General features: G+C 38.8%; 1 protein-coding gene across 2 annotated transcripts in view; it reads left to right on the forward strand.

Annotated features, from left to right (window-relative positions):
• The window catches only part of EEA1 (early endosome antigen 1), a 136,799-nt gene that overhangs the window by 84,357 nt on the left and 33,310 nt on the right, over positions 1–19,132 (forward strand). For both annotated transcript variants that reach the window (XM_077832394.1, XM_077832401.1), the window contains 10 exons: positions 1,848–1,967; positions 2,229–2,432; positions 4,775–4,975; positions 8,770–8,883; positions 10,242–10,397; positions 11,106–11,245; positions 12,453–12,783; positions 15,007–15,108; positions 15,857–16,051; positions 17,030–17,212. In XM_077832394.1, coding sequence (XP_077688520.1) covers positions 1,848–1,967; positions 2,229–2,432; positions 4,775–4,975; positions 8,770–8,883; positions 10,242–10,397; positions 11,106–11,245; positions 12,453–12,783; positions 15,007–15,108; positions 15,857–16,051; positions 17,030–17,212 — 1,746 coding nt within the window. The remainder of the gene's footprint in view (positions 1–1,847; positions 1,968–2,228; positions 2,433–4,774; positions 4,976–8,769; positions 8,884–10,241; positions 10,398–11,105; positions 11,246–12,452; positions 12,784–15,006; positions 15,109–15,856; positions 16,052–17,029; positions 17,213–19,132) is intronic.

The raw sequence follows: 19,132 nt of genomic DNA on the forward strand, positions 1-19,132 counted from the left end.
CATCCCATTCAGCAGAACTTATTTTATCAGCCATTTAAACAAAACAGAATCTAACGCATATCTAACTAGATTGCTTATTAACTCTCTACAGGAGTTCTGACCTGCATTCCTGTTCTGGTCCCGGCAAAAGCATCACACAGACAGAGAGAACCTTTTGTTTCTCCCCCCTCCAGCTTTGAAAGTATCTTGTCTCCTCATTGGTCAGACACATGCATAGCAGAGTTTTGTGTGTGCATATCTTTTTATGAGATCAGGGTCCAACTGAAGAAGTAATAGTGATTATAGTGAATAATGTGTTGGGGGGAATTGGTGTCAGAAAACTAAATTTACTACTCTATTAATAGGTCAAGTTTTTTGCAATAGGGTACTTAGGGTATGTTTACTTAGGGTATGTTTACACTACCCGCCGGATTGGCGGGTAGTGATCGATCCCCGATCACTCTGCCATCGACTCCTGTACTCCATTGCAGCGAGAGGTGGAAGTGGAGTCGACGGGGGAGTGGCGGCAGTCGACCCTGCGCCGTGAGGACGTGAGGTAAGTCGACCTAAGAGAAATTGACTTAAGCTATGCTATTCTCATAGCTGAAGTTGCATATCTTAGGTTGATCCCCTCCCCTAGTGTAGACCAGGTCTTCGTAACAAATATTTGTTGTTGACCTGTTTATATTAGCTATATGCAGATGTGCCAAACCTCTAAGAGTGGTACGTTTTCAAAGTTTTACACTGCGGTTTAGCAGACACCTCTAAACTGCAGTGTAAAACTTTGAAAATTTACCGCTCTTAGGCCTGGTCTACACTGGGGGGGGGAATCGATCTAAGATACTCAACTTCAACTACGAGAATAGCGTAGCTGAAGTCGACGTATCTTAGATCGATTTAGAATCACTTCGCGTCCTCGCGGCACGGGATCGACGGCCGCCACTCCTCTGTCGACTTCGCTTCTGCCTCTCACTGTAGTGGAGTTCTGGAGTTGATGGCAGAGCGATCAGGGATCAATTTATCACGTGTCGATTAGATGCAATAAATCGATCCCCGATGGAGCGATCACTACCCGCCGATCCGGTGGGTAGTGTAGACATGGCCTTTGACTTTAATGAGTCATACAGCTAACACTGTGCAGTGCTTTGCATGTTGGCTCCAGAAAGTCTGTTAAGGTAAATAGACCATAAGGGCAAGTGTATACTTAAAATGCTGCATCGGCACAACTGCACGGATGCAGCTGCTCTGCTGCAGCGCTCTAATGAAGACTCTCTATCCTGATGGGAAAGAGCTGTCCCGTCGGCATAGTTAATCCACCTCCCTTAGAGGCAGTAGCTATGCTGATGGGAGAAGGTCTCCCACCAACATAGTGCTGTCTAAACCGGGGATTAGGTCTGTGTAACTAAATCTCTCAGGGGTGTGGATTTTTCACACCTCTGAGCGACGTAGTTATACCAGTGCAAGTCTGTAGCGTGGACCAGACCTAAGTTGCTACTAAAACTGCTAATGATAATTAGCACTTAGTATACTTTATGAATATAAATTTCTTTAACTCTACTTATCCATGAGAAAAAAGACTAAATCTCCTTTAACAGCTTGGTGTTAAGATGTAAAATAATGCCTGTCTGACACATGAGGTAATTTTTGTTATTTAGAATTTGCCTACTGTCAGTGTTGAGAAGTACTTCAGTGCTGTGTTCGTACTTTGCTGTAGAACTGGTATGACAAATTACTACTTTTGCATCTGTTTGAAATGTTAAACTGTTTAGTGTACAGTCTTTCAGTATTAGAGTAAATGATGAATGTTATTGAACTACTGAATTGTGCTTGTCAGTTTTCAGTCAACAGTCCGTGACTGTTTTTTTAAGCTAAAGGAAAAAGCAGCAAATTGCACTGAATTACAGCATCAGTTAGATAAAGCAAAACAGCAGCATCAGGAGCAACAGACTCTTCAGCAAAGCACTACAGCAAAACTCCGAGAAGCCCAGGTAAAAAAACCAACGCACATTCTTTTCAAACTGGTGTATTGCAGCAGTTAATATTGCCGGTGCATTGCAACATGTCAACAAGCGGCACAATTTCCTAATGTATACCATTTTCTTCTTTTAATTAAATAACATTGAAGGAATTTATAATTTCAAAATAGAATATGTAGTAAGTATTTGTGAAATTTGATATCTAACATTTCATGCATCAGGAATAACTTTTAAGGTCCCTATACTTAAAGAAACTATTTAATGCATTTTTAGAATGATTTGGAACAAGTACTGCGTCAGATTGGAGATAAGGACCAAAAAATTCAAAACCTTGAGGCCTTGCTACAAAAGAGTAGAGAGAACATCACCCTGTTAGAAAAAGAAAGAGAGGACTTGTATGCGAAAATTCAAGCGGGGGAAGGAGAAACTGCAGTTCTTAACCAGCTGCAAGAGAAAAATCATACTTTGCAAGAGCAGGTAAGAAATGCAAAAATCTCCAATACCCTTAAGAAAGTTTGTGTAAGAAGAGTCTCCTTTGTTTCTATCTCCCAGTCTGCAGCTTCAGCCTCCACTGTACTTCGCCCTTTTTTGGATACTGTATTGCTTTAGCATCTCTTTTTATAAAATTCACAAGATTTCTGTGATTTTTCCCCCCCCACACCCCTTCTTGTTCTGATAGCAATACATTTTGGTGCTTCACATCCAGCTGTACAAGTTGTGCACTTGGATATGAAGGATGGTGTGTATACATACAATCAAAATGATTTATTATTAGTTTTTCTTACCTTTGTGGAAATCTAATTGATAACATATTTGAACAAGAAAACACATAACATACACTGAATATGATTTAATGAAAAGTTCTTTGAGGTGGAAATTACAATCACAGTGTAGCATCTGAAAGGTACATTATTAGATATTTTAAAGGTATTTTAAAGTAATTTTAGCTGCATAATCTTTTAAAATATATGTGTGTATGTATATACACACACATATTTTTTAAAAAGCTATGCTGGAATTACTACTACTTGTGCATACAATTTTTACTTCATAATTTTGCAAAAGGTAATGTGATTGTATGTTAGTGACTCTTTTTGTACTAGAGGAATTTTTTTAGTATACTGTTTAAAATACCAATATGGTAATATTGTTGCACACTTACTAACAAAGGTTATTAGAACACCGTGTTCTCCTTTCCCAGCATATGTGCAACACATTAGTAGTAATTAGAGCTGAATGTGAGTTCTCTGGCATATAGTCCTTAGTGTATGCTACTGGTACAAATAAGATAGAAATGTACTAGTTCCCAATACCAGCTGTTACCTGTTTGTAATGGAAGGAACACCTGTGTCTTTTATGAGCTACTTGAAAAATATTTTGGTAGCAAACACATGTCAATTTTTTGTGAGTAATTAATGGATGTTTTTTGCCATACTTGCTGTAATGTTATAATAAAACATACACAATATATAGAATACTAATATGAATTAAATGGAGTTCGGTTCATGTTTACTGCAGACTTAGAGCTTTGAAATGGGCAAAGATTAAATTGATAGGGATATATTGTTTTCTGGATGGCCACATGTAACTCACATTAGTGTTAATGGTCATGTGGATATACCCTTATCCTGAAGAGTTTATAATCCAAGGTACTGATCATATGAACATTTATACACATGTCAGCAGGACTACTCACGTTGTGTAAAGAAAAGCATGAGTATAAGTGTTTGCAGGGTCAAGTCTTAAGAAGACAGCTGAAACATGAAGGGTGGAGGGAGACGGATACAATCAAATATATATAATTTTCTATTAATGGATTTACTTCTAAATTCTTGGCAGATACATTCTATATTCAAGGAGCAAGTGCTGTATGTTGCATTTTTCATACTGTTTCTCCCAGCTCATAACCTTATGTGTCAAGCTAAAACTTCATTCAAATTGATGCTTAAACATGCAAAATAAAGCCCAATAGCATCTGCCCAGAATCTAGCACCATGTGGGTGGAGGGTTTTACTGGGTATTGTGACCAGGAATGTGTGGGAGGAAGTAAGGATGGGAGCACACAGAAATGGAGAGCAGACAAGAACAGAGACAAGGAGAGGCAAGAAAGCCAAGCAGGAGCCTGTGACCATGAAAAAAGCTAGAGAGCTTTCGGATTGTTGTTGGCTAAAGAGGTTTGTGGGCTGTAAGCTTAGAAACTGCTCTTTTGTTCTTGGTTCCCTCTGTATTCAGAGGCCCATCACTTTGAACATTCCTTCCAATAAACAGGACCGCAGCAAATAAAATACCATCAAATTCTACTTCCAGCTGGAACCTTCCAAGGGCCCCAAACTATGACTATCCACTTAGGTGGAAAAGGGGCAATAATACATAACCAAAGGGTTGAGTCCAGGCCTTCAGTGCAAAGCTCAACTCAGCCTAACTATTGAACCACAATTGGTGCCTCCATGATGTGTTTATATTATTTTTCTTATAAATAAAGTAAGACTCAACCATCCTCATCTATCTCTTAACCTAGCTAACACTAACTGGGCACACACAGAAGGGTGCACACTCACAGTGTTATATGAGAGTGATCATGCTTGCTGCCTTTGAATATCTTGTCAAAATAGTTATGCTTTTAAAAGTTGGGGTGACTCATGAATTGCACACAAAAAATAAATGCACTGTTGTTGTCCAGAAAGAGAAACTTTGTAGAATTAATAAGTGGTGAAGTTGATCAGTATTGGGGCTTTGTAATCGAAACAACATCTTTTGAATTTTAGGATGTTTTTAATTTTGCCCTTGGACTTTTAATTGGCAGCTTATTTATATTGTAGGTAACTCAGCTAACAGAAAAGCTGAAGAATCAGTCGGAAAGCCATAAACAAGCCCAAGAGAATTTGCATGAGCAGGTGCAAGAGCAGAAGGCACATCTGAGAGCTGCTCAAGACCGTGTGCTCTCCCTAGAAACAAGCATTGGTGAGCTAAATAGTCAGCTAAATGAAAGCAAAGAGAAAGTATCCCAGCTTGATTTACAGGTAATTTGCCTTTGTACTGTATGCTAATGAAAAAAATCCATCTGCTTTTCATTGTGGAAAAAGGTGGCCTTTGTTGAATATACAAGGCTAGTAGGCTAAGTTTCTACTAAAGTTTGCTTGTTTTGTGAGCAAAAAATGGCCAAATAAAGTGCAATAAGCAAGATACAATCCAGCAAGACATCAGCCGTCCTAAGATATAAGGATTGCAGCCAAAAAACAACACACCGAAAAGAACACAACCACCACCAAAGAGTCGAGGTAGGAGAAGTTATGTCTCCTTAAAAGCCTCAGACTTGCTGTGTGCATCAAAGCTAAGAAGCCTGTCTGAAAACCATTTTAATGGTTCTATACTCCACATGCCAGGGTGAGAATCTGTCAAAGCAGGGTCATGAAGAACCTGACACTACCCAGAATTTTAGTAGATTACTGATTTTTGAAGTGGTTTTATATTTTACTGGGTTTTGGGTTTTTTGTCTAATGCAGTCAAGCAAAAGTTCCAACGGGGACTTAATCACAATTGAGAGAGACTGAGGGTTTGTCTACGCTTAAAATGCTGCAGCAGCGCTGCCATAGTACTTCAGTAAAGACACTACCTATGCTGTCCCATTGGCACAGGTACTCCACCTCCCTTAGAGGTGGTATTCTCCTGTCAGCCTAGTGCTGTCCACACCAGGGTTTGGTTGGTTTAACTGCATCACTCAGGGGTGTGGATTTTTCACACCCCTGAATGTGACATAGTTAGACTGACCTAATTTCCTAGCATAGATCAGGCCTGAGTGCTTTGAAGCCTACTACAAGGAGGCTCATATTCAGGTCCCAGAAGGAATAAGGTACATTTGACCAGAGGTTTGGCAGATAGTCTAAGACTTGTCTTGATAAAGTGTCCATTTCTGAAATGTGGGAAGTGGCTACTACTGGTATTTGGGATATGGTTCATAATGATCATTATTACTGCTCAGCCCTTCTATTAGTTCCAGGTGTATGTAGATCACTGATTTCCATAGGGGTGGGAATCCATGAAAACCGTTTAGGCTTTGATGTTGCTCCCATTAAATCAAATGGGAGTTTTGCCATTGCTTTGAGTAAGAGCAGGATGGAACCTTTAATCAGGGGGAAAAATAGCTAACTTACCAGTAGCTGGAGATCTCTGAAAATTGCCATACAGATCCACGCTGACACACCCTTCATGTCTGCCATTCAGATTCTATTTATGACTGGAGAATTGCTAACATAGTTCCTATTTTGAAGAAAGGAAAAAAAAGTGATCCGGGTAACTAGAGGCCTGTTAGTTTGACATCTGTAGTATGCAAGGTCTTGGAAAAATTTTTGAAGGAGAAAGTAATTAAGGACATTGAGGTCAATGGTAATTGGGACATAATACAACATGGTTTTACAAAATGTAGATCGTATCAAACCAACCTGATCTCCTTCTTTGAGAAGGTAACAGATTTTTTAGACAAAGGAAACGGAGTGGATCTAATTTACCGTGATTTCAGTAAGACATTTGATACTGTTCCTCATGGGGAATTATTAGCTAAATTGGAAAAGATGGGGATCAATATGAAAATTGAAAGGTGGATAAGGAACTGGTTAAAGGGGAGACTACAACGGGTCACACTGAATGGTGAACTCTCAGGCTGCAAGGAGGTTACTAGTGGAGTTCCTCAGGGATCAGTATTGGGACCAATCTTATTTAATCTTTTTATTACTGACCTTGGCACAAAAAGCGGGAATGTGCTAATAAAGTTTGCGGATGACATGAAGCTGGGAGGTATTGCCAATACAGAGAAGGACCAGGATATCATACAGGAAGATCTGGATGACCTTGTAAACTGGAGTAATAGTAATAGGATGAAATTTAATAGTGAAAAGTGCAAGGTCATGCATTTAGGGATTAATAACAAGAATTTATGTTATAAAGTGGGGACTCATCAGTTGGAAGTAACAGAGGAGGAGAAGGACCTCGGAGTATTGGTTGATCACAGGATGACTATGAGCCGCCAATGTGATATGGCCGTGAAAAAAGCTAATGCGGTCTTGGGATGCTTCAGGCGAGGTATTTCCGGTAGAGATAAGGAGGTTTTAGTACCGTTATACAAGGCACTGGTAAGACCTCATCTGGCATACTGTGTGCAGTTCTGGTCTCCCGTGTTTAAGAAAGATGAATTCAAACTGGAACAGGTACAGAGAAGGGCTGCTAGGATGATTCGAGGAATGTCTTATGAAAAGGAGACTCAAGGAGCTTGGCTTGTTTAGCCTAACCAAAAGAAGGCTGAGGGGAGATATGATTGTTCTCTATAAATATATCAGAGGGATAAATACCACGGAGGGAGAGGAATTATTTAAGCTCAGTACCAATGTGGACACAAGAACAAATGGATATAAACAGGCCATCAGGAAGTTTAGACTTGAAATTAGACACAGGTTTCCAACCATCAGAGGAGTGAAGTTCTGGAACAGCCTTCCAAGGGAAGCAGTGAGGGCAAAAGATATATCTGGCTTCAAGACTAAGCTTGATAAGTTTATGGAAGAGATGGTATGATGGGATAGCCTAATTTTGGCAATTAATTGATCTTCAACTATTAGTGGTAAATATGCCCAGTGGCCTATGATGGGATGTTAGATGGGGTGGGATCTGAGTTACTACAGAGAATTCTTTCCTGGGTGTCTGGCTGGTGAGTCTTGCCCACATGCTCAGGGTTTAGCTGATTGCCATATTTGGGGTCGGGAAGGAATTTTCCTCCAGGGCAGATTGGCAGAGGCCCTGGGGGTTTTTCACCTTCCTCTGCAGCGTGAGGCACGGGTCACTTGCTGGAGGATTCTCTGCACCTCGAAGTCCTTAAACCACGATTTGAGGACTTCAATAGCTCAGACATAGGTTAGGGGTTTATTACAGGAGTGGGTGGGTGAGATTCTGTGGCCTTCGTTGTGCAGGAGGTCAGACTAGACGATCATAATGGTCCCTTCTGACCTTAAAGTCTGTGATTCTATTTTCTCAGGCAGACAGGTAAGAACTGAGGAAGAGAGGGTCCATGGTACCTATCTGTGCAGTCTCAGTCACAGATAGTGCATGCATCAGAGCATCTGGTTGTTATTTAAGGTAGCTGCATATAATACTTTCTGGGTCCCCAAAACACACATCAACTAGAGTATGAATGTGTCGAAGTAACTTGGGTCCAATCCAACTTGTAATCAATGAAAAGATTTCCCTTGACTCAAAGGAGAGCTGGATTGGACCCCATAATTCAGGGTATGTCTACACTTATCATGGATCCCTGGTGTGGCGATAAATCCACCGGGTGTCGATGTAGTGGATCTAATGAATACCCACTCAATTGACCTCAGTTCGCTCTCCCATCAACTCCAGTATTCCACCAGAACGAGAAGCATAAGGTAAGTTGATGGGAGAGTTTCTCCTGTTGACCCAGTGCAGTTTAGACACCGTAATAAGTCGACCAAAGCTATGTCGACTCCAGCTACGTTATTCACGTAGCTGGAGTTGTGTAACTTAAGTGGACTTAACCCCGTAGTGTAGACCTGCCTTCAGAGAAGAACAATTACTCATAACTGTATTTTATTTTGTTCCATTCTGTCTTCAGCTGTCTAAACTTTATTGATAACTTGTGTTTTAGCTGTGTCCAACATTTCATCATGTCAGAATTACTAATAATTAGCAATAAATAGCTAGTATTAAAGCGCTTGTTAGTATGAAGAAAATTTGAGTTAAAAGCAACTGCAATCAAGAATTCTTTATGATCTTCAGATTACAAACATTGAAACACTCTTCTTTTCAGATAAAAGCAAAGACTGAATTACTGCTTTCAGCAGAAGCATCAAAAGCCGCTCAAAGAGCAGATCTTCAGAATCATTTGGACACAGCCCAGAATGCGCTGCAAGATAAACAACAGGTTGGAGAAATTAATGCTACTAGATCATCTAAGATAACCTGTGTACAAAACGAAAAGGACAATTTGGTTTGGGAAAAAAATCCAAGTCCTTGTGGATTTGCATTTGCATTGGAGACATTTATTCAGAGTATTTGAATATGTGATATATTTTGTCCTGTTTGTTATAAGCAGGGCCCTGTGTATTGTAATGTATGGAATTGACTGTGGAATCCACCCCTGCTGCAGAAATGTACTCTAGAATCTAAACTTCCATATTGTAACAGAACAGAATTGTTTCTAACCTGTGTGATTATGAAGAGAGACTTTACAAAGTATACTGAGTGTAAAACAAAGCAGTGTTGTTTTTCTGGAGTCTGCAGATTCAAGATAAAAAAGCAAACTTCAGTTAAATGAAGAAATATATTTTTATTCCAAAATAACTGTGTGCACACACATACTTGCAGTAAAATAAAAAAGGGATGAGTTAAAACCAATTTAGTTATTTTGGTGCAAGTCTGTGTGCACTCCATCCCTAAATCAGCACGTCTCATTGGGGTGCTAATATTGAAAACAATAGATAAATTAACTGTCAACATGATTAATTGTTTTGCTGCTGATTATTTCAGCAGAAACATCCACAACTCCAAACCACTTCAAAAACTAACACTGCCTCCCATGCCTTCTTGGGTGGGGAATTGAATATCAATATAAATAGCACAAGTCCTTCTGTAGTGATTGCATTTTTCATTTTCATATTTAATTAATTAAAAATGTCCCATATTTTATGTTAAATGAAGCTGCTAACAAATTTGTCAGTCTCTTGCATCAGAGTCTCGCACAAGTTAGGTCCAGCTCACCATAAAACGCATGGGTCTTTTGACTATCAGCATTATGTGTTCCATTTCTTATAGAGAATAATATTGTTCCATGTTGAACCAATAGTTTTCAAACTAGGATTCGTAAACCATTGGAGTCTGTGGAGAGTTAACTGGTCACATGGTATTGGCTGTCCTTGTTCCTGCTAAATTTAATTGACTGCTACAAATAGGTTAATATTATGTTCCCATGCACGCAATTGGTGTAGTTGCCACAAGAATATTATGTGATTATGAATGGGAGAGGAGTTGTTCTTTAAGACAATCTCTTTATGAAGGTGTGATTCACAGCATGAAAAAGTTCTGCCTTAAAAGCAATTTGAAAAGAATAAGCTATTGAATATGCTGTTTTTCTCCAGTATAATGTGTATGTTTTTTAAAAATTCCATCTGAACATTTTAGATAAGTAATATTTAGGCATGTGTTTAGAGAACTCTTTAATAATTTAAAAAATACTCATCCCTTAATAAAAGTAACCATTTTCAATTATATTTTACTTCATAGGAGATAAATAAGGTCAACACTCAGTTAGATCAGGTTACGGCTAAGCTGCACGACAAGCAAGAATATTGTACACAGCTGGAAGCCAGTCTTAAAGAGTATAAAGAGAAACATCTTTATTTAGAACAGAAAACGGAGGAGCTAGAGGGACAGCTTAAGGTTTGTATTCAGAAATGAAGAACTTGAGTTTATAAAACTAGCTTTCACCATGTAAAGCACCAAAATTGTTTCATAATGCATGGTAACAGCAGTGCGGAAATTGCAGGAGGAGGATGGCCAGCCACCTAAAAAGTGGTGTTGATGGTATTCTCTTTTCCCAATGTTTCCTTTTTCAGCTGATGAATGAGAAAGTGGGGTTATGCCATAACTGCCTCCACTGCCCCAGCCTCTTTCTCCGCCAATTGCAACCTGAATATAATTCATGGAGAATATTAAGAGATGAGACATAGGCCACTTCCTAAATTCAGAACTCTCATATTTGTGGTTGTATAAACTTCAGGTAACTTTATTTAAGTGCATAAGTGTTTGCAGGATCAGACCCTAATGTACACACATCTTCAGTGTCTTACATTTGAGGCAGGAGGCAAAAAGACAGAATACAGTAACATGAGAAGTGTATACAATTGCACAGAGATGGAGTATGTTCCATTTATAAATTACTGGGTTATTTTTAGATTACCGTATTTTAAGCATTTTGCAGATATTTGAATCCATTACAATATAGAAGTATATTTAATTTTAAATGTACGTGAAGACTAGGGGTGAGATCTTTATGCCTGGAGGCTGGAGGCATTTATGAACAACTGAGTGATTTTTCACTCTGGTGGTTGTGTTATGGTAACTGTAGCTTTTTCTTTTCTTTTACAGAAACTTGAAACTGACATTCTTGAGGTTAAAGCAAGCAAAGAACAGGCCCTTCAGGAGCTACAACAGCAACGACAGCAGTGTACAGAGCTAGGCCTCAGAACAACAGAACTGACCAAACAGCTTGAAGCAAAAAGAGAAGTGTATGCTAACACTGTTTAATGCATTACTTTTCAGACCCAGAGACCAAGATTCAAATTTGAATTGTTCTATAAGAACAAACAAATGCATGTTTATACTCTTAGACTAGAATTGAAATTATTATTCACCTTCATGATCAGTTATTCACCATAATGATCACCAGAACTCACCTAAAACACTAGAGTAACCCTACACCTCAGTGGGGGCTTCTGCATCTTTCCCCACACAGGGGAGATAAGCGTTGCCTTGTTTGACTTGCACTTCAGCCATCAGCCTTCACCCCATAGGTGAGTCACCAAGTACCGTGACTTAACCTGAGTGGGTTGAGATGCATTCAGTGTACTTCCTCCATCTCTTCTGTACACTCTGTCTAGGTCCCACTTGTTGTATCCGCAGCAGAAAGCTGGTCATCAGCAAACAACCTTGCATTATCATACCATCCTCTGAAAAATTAGGGGGTCCTTCGCAGCATGGGGCTCAGATCTCTAATATGTATATAAATGAGATATTCACCATCACCACCTATATCTGATATATGGGTAAGAGCAGGTTCTATTATCATAGAACAGATGAGAATATTGGAATTCCTATGCTTGACTAAGCAGATTTAAGTTTTGTGCGATAAATGGTCAAGGGAGATTCAACCTATAGGTGGAAAGTTAGTGGGGATACAGGATAGCATTAAAGCTGGTGTGGGAATCTTAATTGCAAATGCAATTTCTCCAGCACTTAGCACAAACAAAAACTACCACAAAACATATCTGGTAATGTTGTTGTGTTGAAGGTCAGTCTCTTAACTTTTAACTCTGTCTGGGAATAATGTGTGTGAGACTGTCTTTCATAGAACCAAAGGGTATGTTGCCAGTTGATGGATCTGAATATATTAACCTGTTCAGACATCTGCTGAGTAAAAAACCTTAATTTTGGTTTTTATTCATCTTGATTTACAATTTGCATGTTAGCTCTCCAGGGGTAGTTCATAGGCGTAATGTTTAAAGAACCACCACCAGCCTGAAAATGGGACTTCAGAGTATGTCATTCATTTAAGTGTAGAAACGAAACATCAATACATCATCTGAAAAAACATGTTTTAAATTAGAAGAACGATTAATGTTTTTGATTATAGAGAGTAGATTTAATTACACAAAACAACTTAGGGATAATTTTTTAAAGTTTTGTATTTCACTGCTCTCCTTTGGATTTGCACAGTGTATCTAGTACTAAATTGGATTTGGAGAAGAAATCTGATGCCCTGGAACAAGCAAAACAGCAAATATCAAAGCAAGGGGAAGAAAAAGCAAGCCTTAAACGGGACCTTGAGAAATTAAATCAAGAGACAAATAAACAACGTAAGGAACTAGATGGCAAGATTCAAGCAGCAACATTAGAGCTGCAGAAAATGAAGTTGGAGAAAGACACTTTATTGAAAGACCTTACAGTTACCAAAGACAAATTATCAAAAACCATTGAATCCTTGAAGGATATAAAGGATGAATTGGAAAAGGAGAAACAGAAAGGAAAAGCCGCTGTGGCAGAAATGGTTAGTTATGGATTTAATCAGGCATCCAGTATTGGGTATTTTTCAATTTTCTCATTCATGATTGTCAGCTCTGCTTTGCATTCTAGTACGAAAACTGCTCACATTTATTGCAAAGATGATGGCACCAACTGTGGAAATTATGATTGCCTTAAGAAAAACAAAACTGAGATATAATTGTAAGTCCTGAATTAAGTTGTGGCTGGATGTTTTTACTGGTAAACATTGGTTCATACCAGAAACCAGACCCCTTTAGTTGCTTTTTAATATGGCAAAGAAAACCACAGACGGGGATGAGCATTGAAACAATTATATGTGAAATGTGGAAAACACTGGACAGCCCTATAAAAACACAGATTGTGAAATTTTGCCAAAATGCAACCCACATTTGAGAACAATGAAGTCAGTTTTTCTTAATGTATTATAGTTTTGGTTTTCTAATCTGTTTCATGCAGAACACACTGGTGCACTTGTTATGGGTATGATGGAAGATTGCTAGTTCTGGTAAGTATAATGGTGTCTGGAGAGACAAGGTGGGTGAGGTCATATCTTTTATTGGACCAATTTCTGTTGCAGACAAGCCTTTGAGCTTACACAAGTCTGCAGAGCTGAAGAAGAGCTCTGTAAGCTCTCCCCAACAGAAGCTGGTCCAATAAAAGATATTACCTCATCCACTTTGTGTCTCTAATATCTTGGGAACAACATGGCTACAACGCTGCATAGAATAATTGTGTCTGTCATTTTGGGAAATACCACATCTGAACATGTTGCAAGACCTGTCAGAAAGCTAACTGATTCCAGTGACCTAAGAAGCGGCAGTATGGCGGCAAAATGCTTGGCCAGGAGTTCATTATTGTTATAAAAGTGACCTTTACTATTACTGTGTTTAAAACGATAATCCCCATTTTTCTTGTTTTTTTTTAAACTTTGGCTGCTTATAGCAACATCACCTAGTACAGTAGCAATACAGATTTTGTGAATTTTCTATGTTTAAAATTTATCGTAGGGGTATTTTTCCCAATTTCTTTTCCTGTTTTGCATCAGACCATCTCTCAGCTCCCATGTGTGATTGTTATTTTTATTTCCACTCAAAAATAATCAGTATTTACAATTACAAATCACATTTCTCCCCACCTTCTGTCCCATGTATAAAAAGTCCTTTTGGTTCTTCTTTAACGAATACCTGTGATTGCAAAATGTTTTACAAAGTCAGGTCTACTCTTAAAATGCTGCAGTGGTGCCGCTGTAGTGCTTCATTGAAGATGCTAGTATGCTGACTCGGGAGCTTCTCCCGCCGACGTCGTTAAGCCACTTCTGTGAGAAGCGGCAGCGTGTCAAGGGGAGAAGCCTTTCTGTCGACATAGCGCTGTCGGTATTGGGGGTTAGGTTAGAGAACTGTGTCGCTCAGGGCTGTGGATTTTTCACACCCCTGAGCAATGTAGTTATACTGAGGTATGTTTATAATGTAGACCTGGCCTTAGCTACTTCTGCTTAACTATTTACATTTACTCTAGTAACTGGAAGGATTTACTCTTCAGTTTATACTATTAAAAATAAGGTCCATATTCTACTTCCGGGAAAGTCCATGGGAGTTTTGCCATTGATTTCAGGGACTGGGATTTGGACCTGAAGTGCACGTGTGTGTGTGTGTGTGTGTGAGAGAGAGATTTTAGATCACATTACTAACAAAGGTTCCAATTCTGCCATCCTTACTTACTCTGTGTAATACCTTACTCCAGAATTAATAAAGATGGTGTTTGAGCCTATACTGTTCCCTGACAAGGGGAAGAACCTCAGTATTTATTGGTACTTTAAAATGGCCATCCTTGTGGTTCCACTTCTGAGCTGCCAATCTAGGCCTCAATTGAGAAAAGCATTCCTATTCAGGAAAGCACTTCAGCACATTCTTAAGAGCCAGGAACTTAAATGCTATTTAAGCACATGCTTAATTTTCAGAATAAATAGCATTTAAGTCCATGGGTCTTAAGAATGTGCTGAAGTGCTTTCCTGAATCTGGGCCTTCGTGACCTGGGAAGAATGACTAGGACTGGATTTTCAACGGTTATAGTTTATAGCCCATTGTGAGGATATTTCTGTGTCGGAAACAGATTCTGATTTAATAGAATGCAAGTGTCCTTTCTTGGTAGTTTGTAGTTTTTGTAATAACAGCTTAAATGCATTTGGTAAAGTTGACAAAAAATGCTCACTAGGTAATCTGTTTTTTAGGAAAAATCTTGCCAAGAAACTAAACATCAGCTTCAAGTACAGACAGAGTCTGTAGCTAAAGAACGGAATGAGTTGAAAAACTCACTGGAAAAACAGGAAGGGGTAAGATAACTAATTCCCAATTACAAAAAATAACAATATATCAATGACAGCTTTTCCAATCACATATGCAGAGATCAGATTGGAGGGGAAAAAAGGTAGTGGTATTCTCCCAAGCCCTACGCAGTTGACACCAAAACAAGATGACAGTCACAGAAGATTGTGTGTGTTCTAATATGATCATCCGTGGTTTTGGTGTGCTTTTCGTACAATAGATATAGTGATAACAGATGATCATTGTCCCTCTGCTTTCTTACATGTTTTGAAATAGTTAACTATGTTAACTTGTCATTAGTTTTCTGAGTTAACATCTCTTTTAAATGAGTGGTGACAGTTCACACCTCTCAGATCTGTTGTTTCAAGCTTAGTTAGACATCTCCATATCATTGTATGTATCATTTTATCAGTATGCTATTTGCTGTTTGGGAGAAAATTTTCAGAAACTCTTGAGAGATTTTGTTGTTTTTGAAAATCTCCCTATAGGAGGTTATCTTTGTAACTATATGGATTATTCTTACGTTTAAAAAAATGAAAACTTACATTCTAGAGCACAGGATAGCCATGTCAACGATAAAGGATCTGCTGCCAAGTGACTGTGGAGTGGGCCAGTTTGGCCCCTGCATGAAAAAAGAGGCCAATTAGATGTCCAATTAGATGTTAGCTGTAAATAATGTATTTGATGTACAGCAACAAAAACTAATGATGATTAAGGTAAAGATAATATGCAGGTTTTTTATATTTTTAAATATAGATTTCTAAGCAGCTGACAATAGAGCTTGATTCAGCACGAGGACAAATACTGGAGATTCAGGGTGTCCTAAAAGAGAAGGAAAAGAATGAGCAGCATCTCCAGGGAAAGCTGAAAGAACTGAAGGAATCATTTGATCAGAAGAAAAGGCAAACTGAAACACAGCAAGCTGAATTAAAGGGTGCCCTTTTAGAAAAGGTGGTCCTGGTTTCTCTTCATTCCTCTTACTTACAAAGGAAATTAGTATTAACTCCTCTGATGCATGCTTCTGTTTTATGTCATTATGTGGGTGATAAAATAGCTATTTACTGTAGCTGAAATGTGTTACTGGGAATGGTAAGGTCAGGATGCAGAACTGAGCCCATCAGATATTGTTCAAGGTCAAAACTATAAAAATGTTGAGTGTAAGGCTCAAATAGTGAATTATGGATTATGCAAGTAGTACACCTGTCATCAAATTGATAAAAATAGCTAGATCTGCTGTGTTCATTCTACTGCATCTGTATGCAATGTGGCAAGAGTTGCCATCTTGTCGCATAGCAGTGTGCAGTTTCGTGAGAATAATTTAGACAAGAGTCCTCAGCATTTTGGAGCATAAGTGGTGGTTTTAAAAACTCATTTTGTACTGTAAAAAGAGAATAGTCTTAATGACAATATGAAATGTGAACTATGATGAAAAAGTTCAAACTCCGTATAGTTTTAGGGATGTTAGTGTCATGTGCTGTATTATTAAATGATGTCTGCACTCAGTTTCTCATTTATCATATAAAGTATTGCAGTGGCCTTCTGTTGTTCTGCCCATGGAAACTGCAAAGTTTGGAAACACTGTTTAGATGTTTGAAACCTGGGCTCCCTGTGTTTAATTAGTCTCTTGATGTTAGTCATTTATTTTCTTTATTATATAGCAAGTAAATCACAGTATATTAATGTAAGAAATAATATGATTTAATAATATGGCCTTGTTCAAATTTTGTAGCTGGGATAAGTAATAGCTATAAGTATTGCAGAGTGAATCAAGAGAAAAGATTTATGAAATAATTATGCTTGTTTAATTAACATTTCTTAAAAATTAGTTTAACAAAACTGAGATTGCAAATAATCTATATTTTACATTTTATCTTACATGCCTGCTTTGTACTGTAAAATATAAATCCAGGATTTGTATGTGTGTTTCAGGCAGAACTAGAGAATAAATTACAGCAGCAGGTAACATTATCAGCACAGGAGCTTAAAGCAGAGAAAGGAAAACTAGCAGAGCTACAGAAGATTCATGAAAAAGATCAGGAAAATATGAAAGAACTTCAGCTGGATCTTTATGGTAAAGAATCTGAGCTGTTGGCAACAAGGCAAGATCTTAAGGTACAGTGTCTTTTTAAAGTCATAAGTGACCTAATAATGTTTGTCTTCAGGATGAATACAAAGAAGCAAAGTGAAAGCCATATGAAGAAAAAACTCTTGCTATGTATAGAATTGTATTGTGTTCTTTTCCTCCGGACATAGTACATGTTGGAATTGATTTAAATGCCAAGTATTTTTGCCTGATTTACCTAGAACGCCCTTCCAGTTCAAAAGTGTTTTGTAGCAGTGCTGTTGTCTGAGCTCTGGGAACAAGGTGAAGGATTTAGGAGTACTGGATTCTTTCTTTTCACATTTCTCTCTGTATAAAGCTTGTCCCCAGTCTTCCCACTGCATAGTTCCCAATCTGTGGAAACAGAAATACAACTAATGGCATCCATTTCTGCCAGCATGCAAGGGAGTAACCCCAAGAGTATTTCCCTCCTCCACAACTTAATGCCTTTTTGGCTCCTTTGTATGGACTTAACAGGCTTTGACAGTGCTCATCAGCTTGCATTCCTGCAACAAACCTGTTCAGTCTGTATTGTTCTACAAGTGACCCAGTTGTTCTGGCCAATGTATATACTATTTCTATTCAAGATATATTTTTGAAGGGCTTTCTTCTTAGTGGGACCTATTTTATATATAAAGTGATGCAGCCATACCATCTTGATTCAGATGTCAAATCTAAGCACACCCTGACATTGTTAGTGCTTGGATGGGAGACCTCCAAGAAAGCCCAAGTACTGCTAGGACTGTTTTTGGCAAGTTAGGAGATAGTGCTTTTTCTTCTCAGTCAGTACTCAGAGTAGTTGTGGAATCATAGAGTTAAAACCAGCAGTTACCACCATTTCATCTCTTGTGACAGCCTGTATATCACAGGCCACCAACACCATCCAGCACCTGCACACTAAACCAAACACACAAAATTAGACTTAAGTATTACAGCCCATGGGAGATTAGACCATTATGTGCCACAGTGACTGACTGAAGCAGTGCCCCAGCAAGTGTTAGGAAATATCATGGTGCTAGAGGAATTATCTTTAGGATGAGTTGCAAAACAGTTGGCACTGATCATGTGTAGTCATTAAAGGTTCGATGGCCCTTTTTGGACCTTTCTTTCCAAACTGAAGTGCTCATAGACTCTAAGATCAGGAGGGACCATCATGATCATCTAATCTGACCTCCTGCACATTGCAGGCCACAGAACCTCACCCATCCACTCCTTTAATAAACCTATAACCTCTGGTTGAGTTAGTGAAGAATCATGATTAAAAGACTACAAGTTACAGAGAATCTGCCATTTACCCTAATTTAAACCTACAAGAGACCCTTACCCCATGATGCAAGAGAAGGCGAATTCTCCCCCCTCTTCCCCCCCCCCCCCACCTCCAGGTTCTCTGCCAACCTCACTTAGGGGGAAATTCCTTCCCAATCCCAAATATGGAGATTAGTTAGACCCTGATCATGTGGGCAAGACTCACTAGCCAGACACTTGGGAAATAATTCTCTGTGGTAACTCAGAGCCCTCCCCATCTAGTGTCCCATAACTGGCTATTGGAGATATATGCTGTTAGCATTTGCAGCTAGCATCCCCCACATAAACTTATCAAGCTCTGTCTGGAAGCCAGTTAGGTTTTTGCCCCTACTGCTCCCCTTGGAAGGCTGTTTCAGAACTTCATTCTTCTGGTGGTTAGAAACCTTTGTCTAATTTCAAGCCTAGACTTGCTGATAACCAGTTTATATCCATTTGTTTTTGTGTCCACATTGGCTCTTAATTTAAATAACTCCTTTCCCTCCCTGATATTTATCCTTCTAATGTATTTATAGAGAGCAATCATATCTCCCCTTTTTTCGGTTAGGCTAAATGAGCAAGCTCTTTGAGTCTCCTCTCATAAGGTAGATTTTCCATTCCTCTGGTCATCCTAGGAGCCCTTCTCTGCA

This window comes from Eretmochelys imbricata, chromosome 1 (assembly GCF_965152235.1).
Source record: "Eretmochelys imbricata isolate rEreImb1 chromosome 1, rEreImb1.hap1, whole genome shotgun sequence".
In the NCBI taxonomy this organism is placed as follows: domain Eukaryota; kingdom Metazoa; phylum Chordata; order Testudines; family Cheloniidae; genus Eretmochelys; species Eretmochelys imbricata.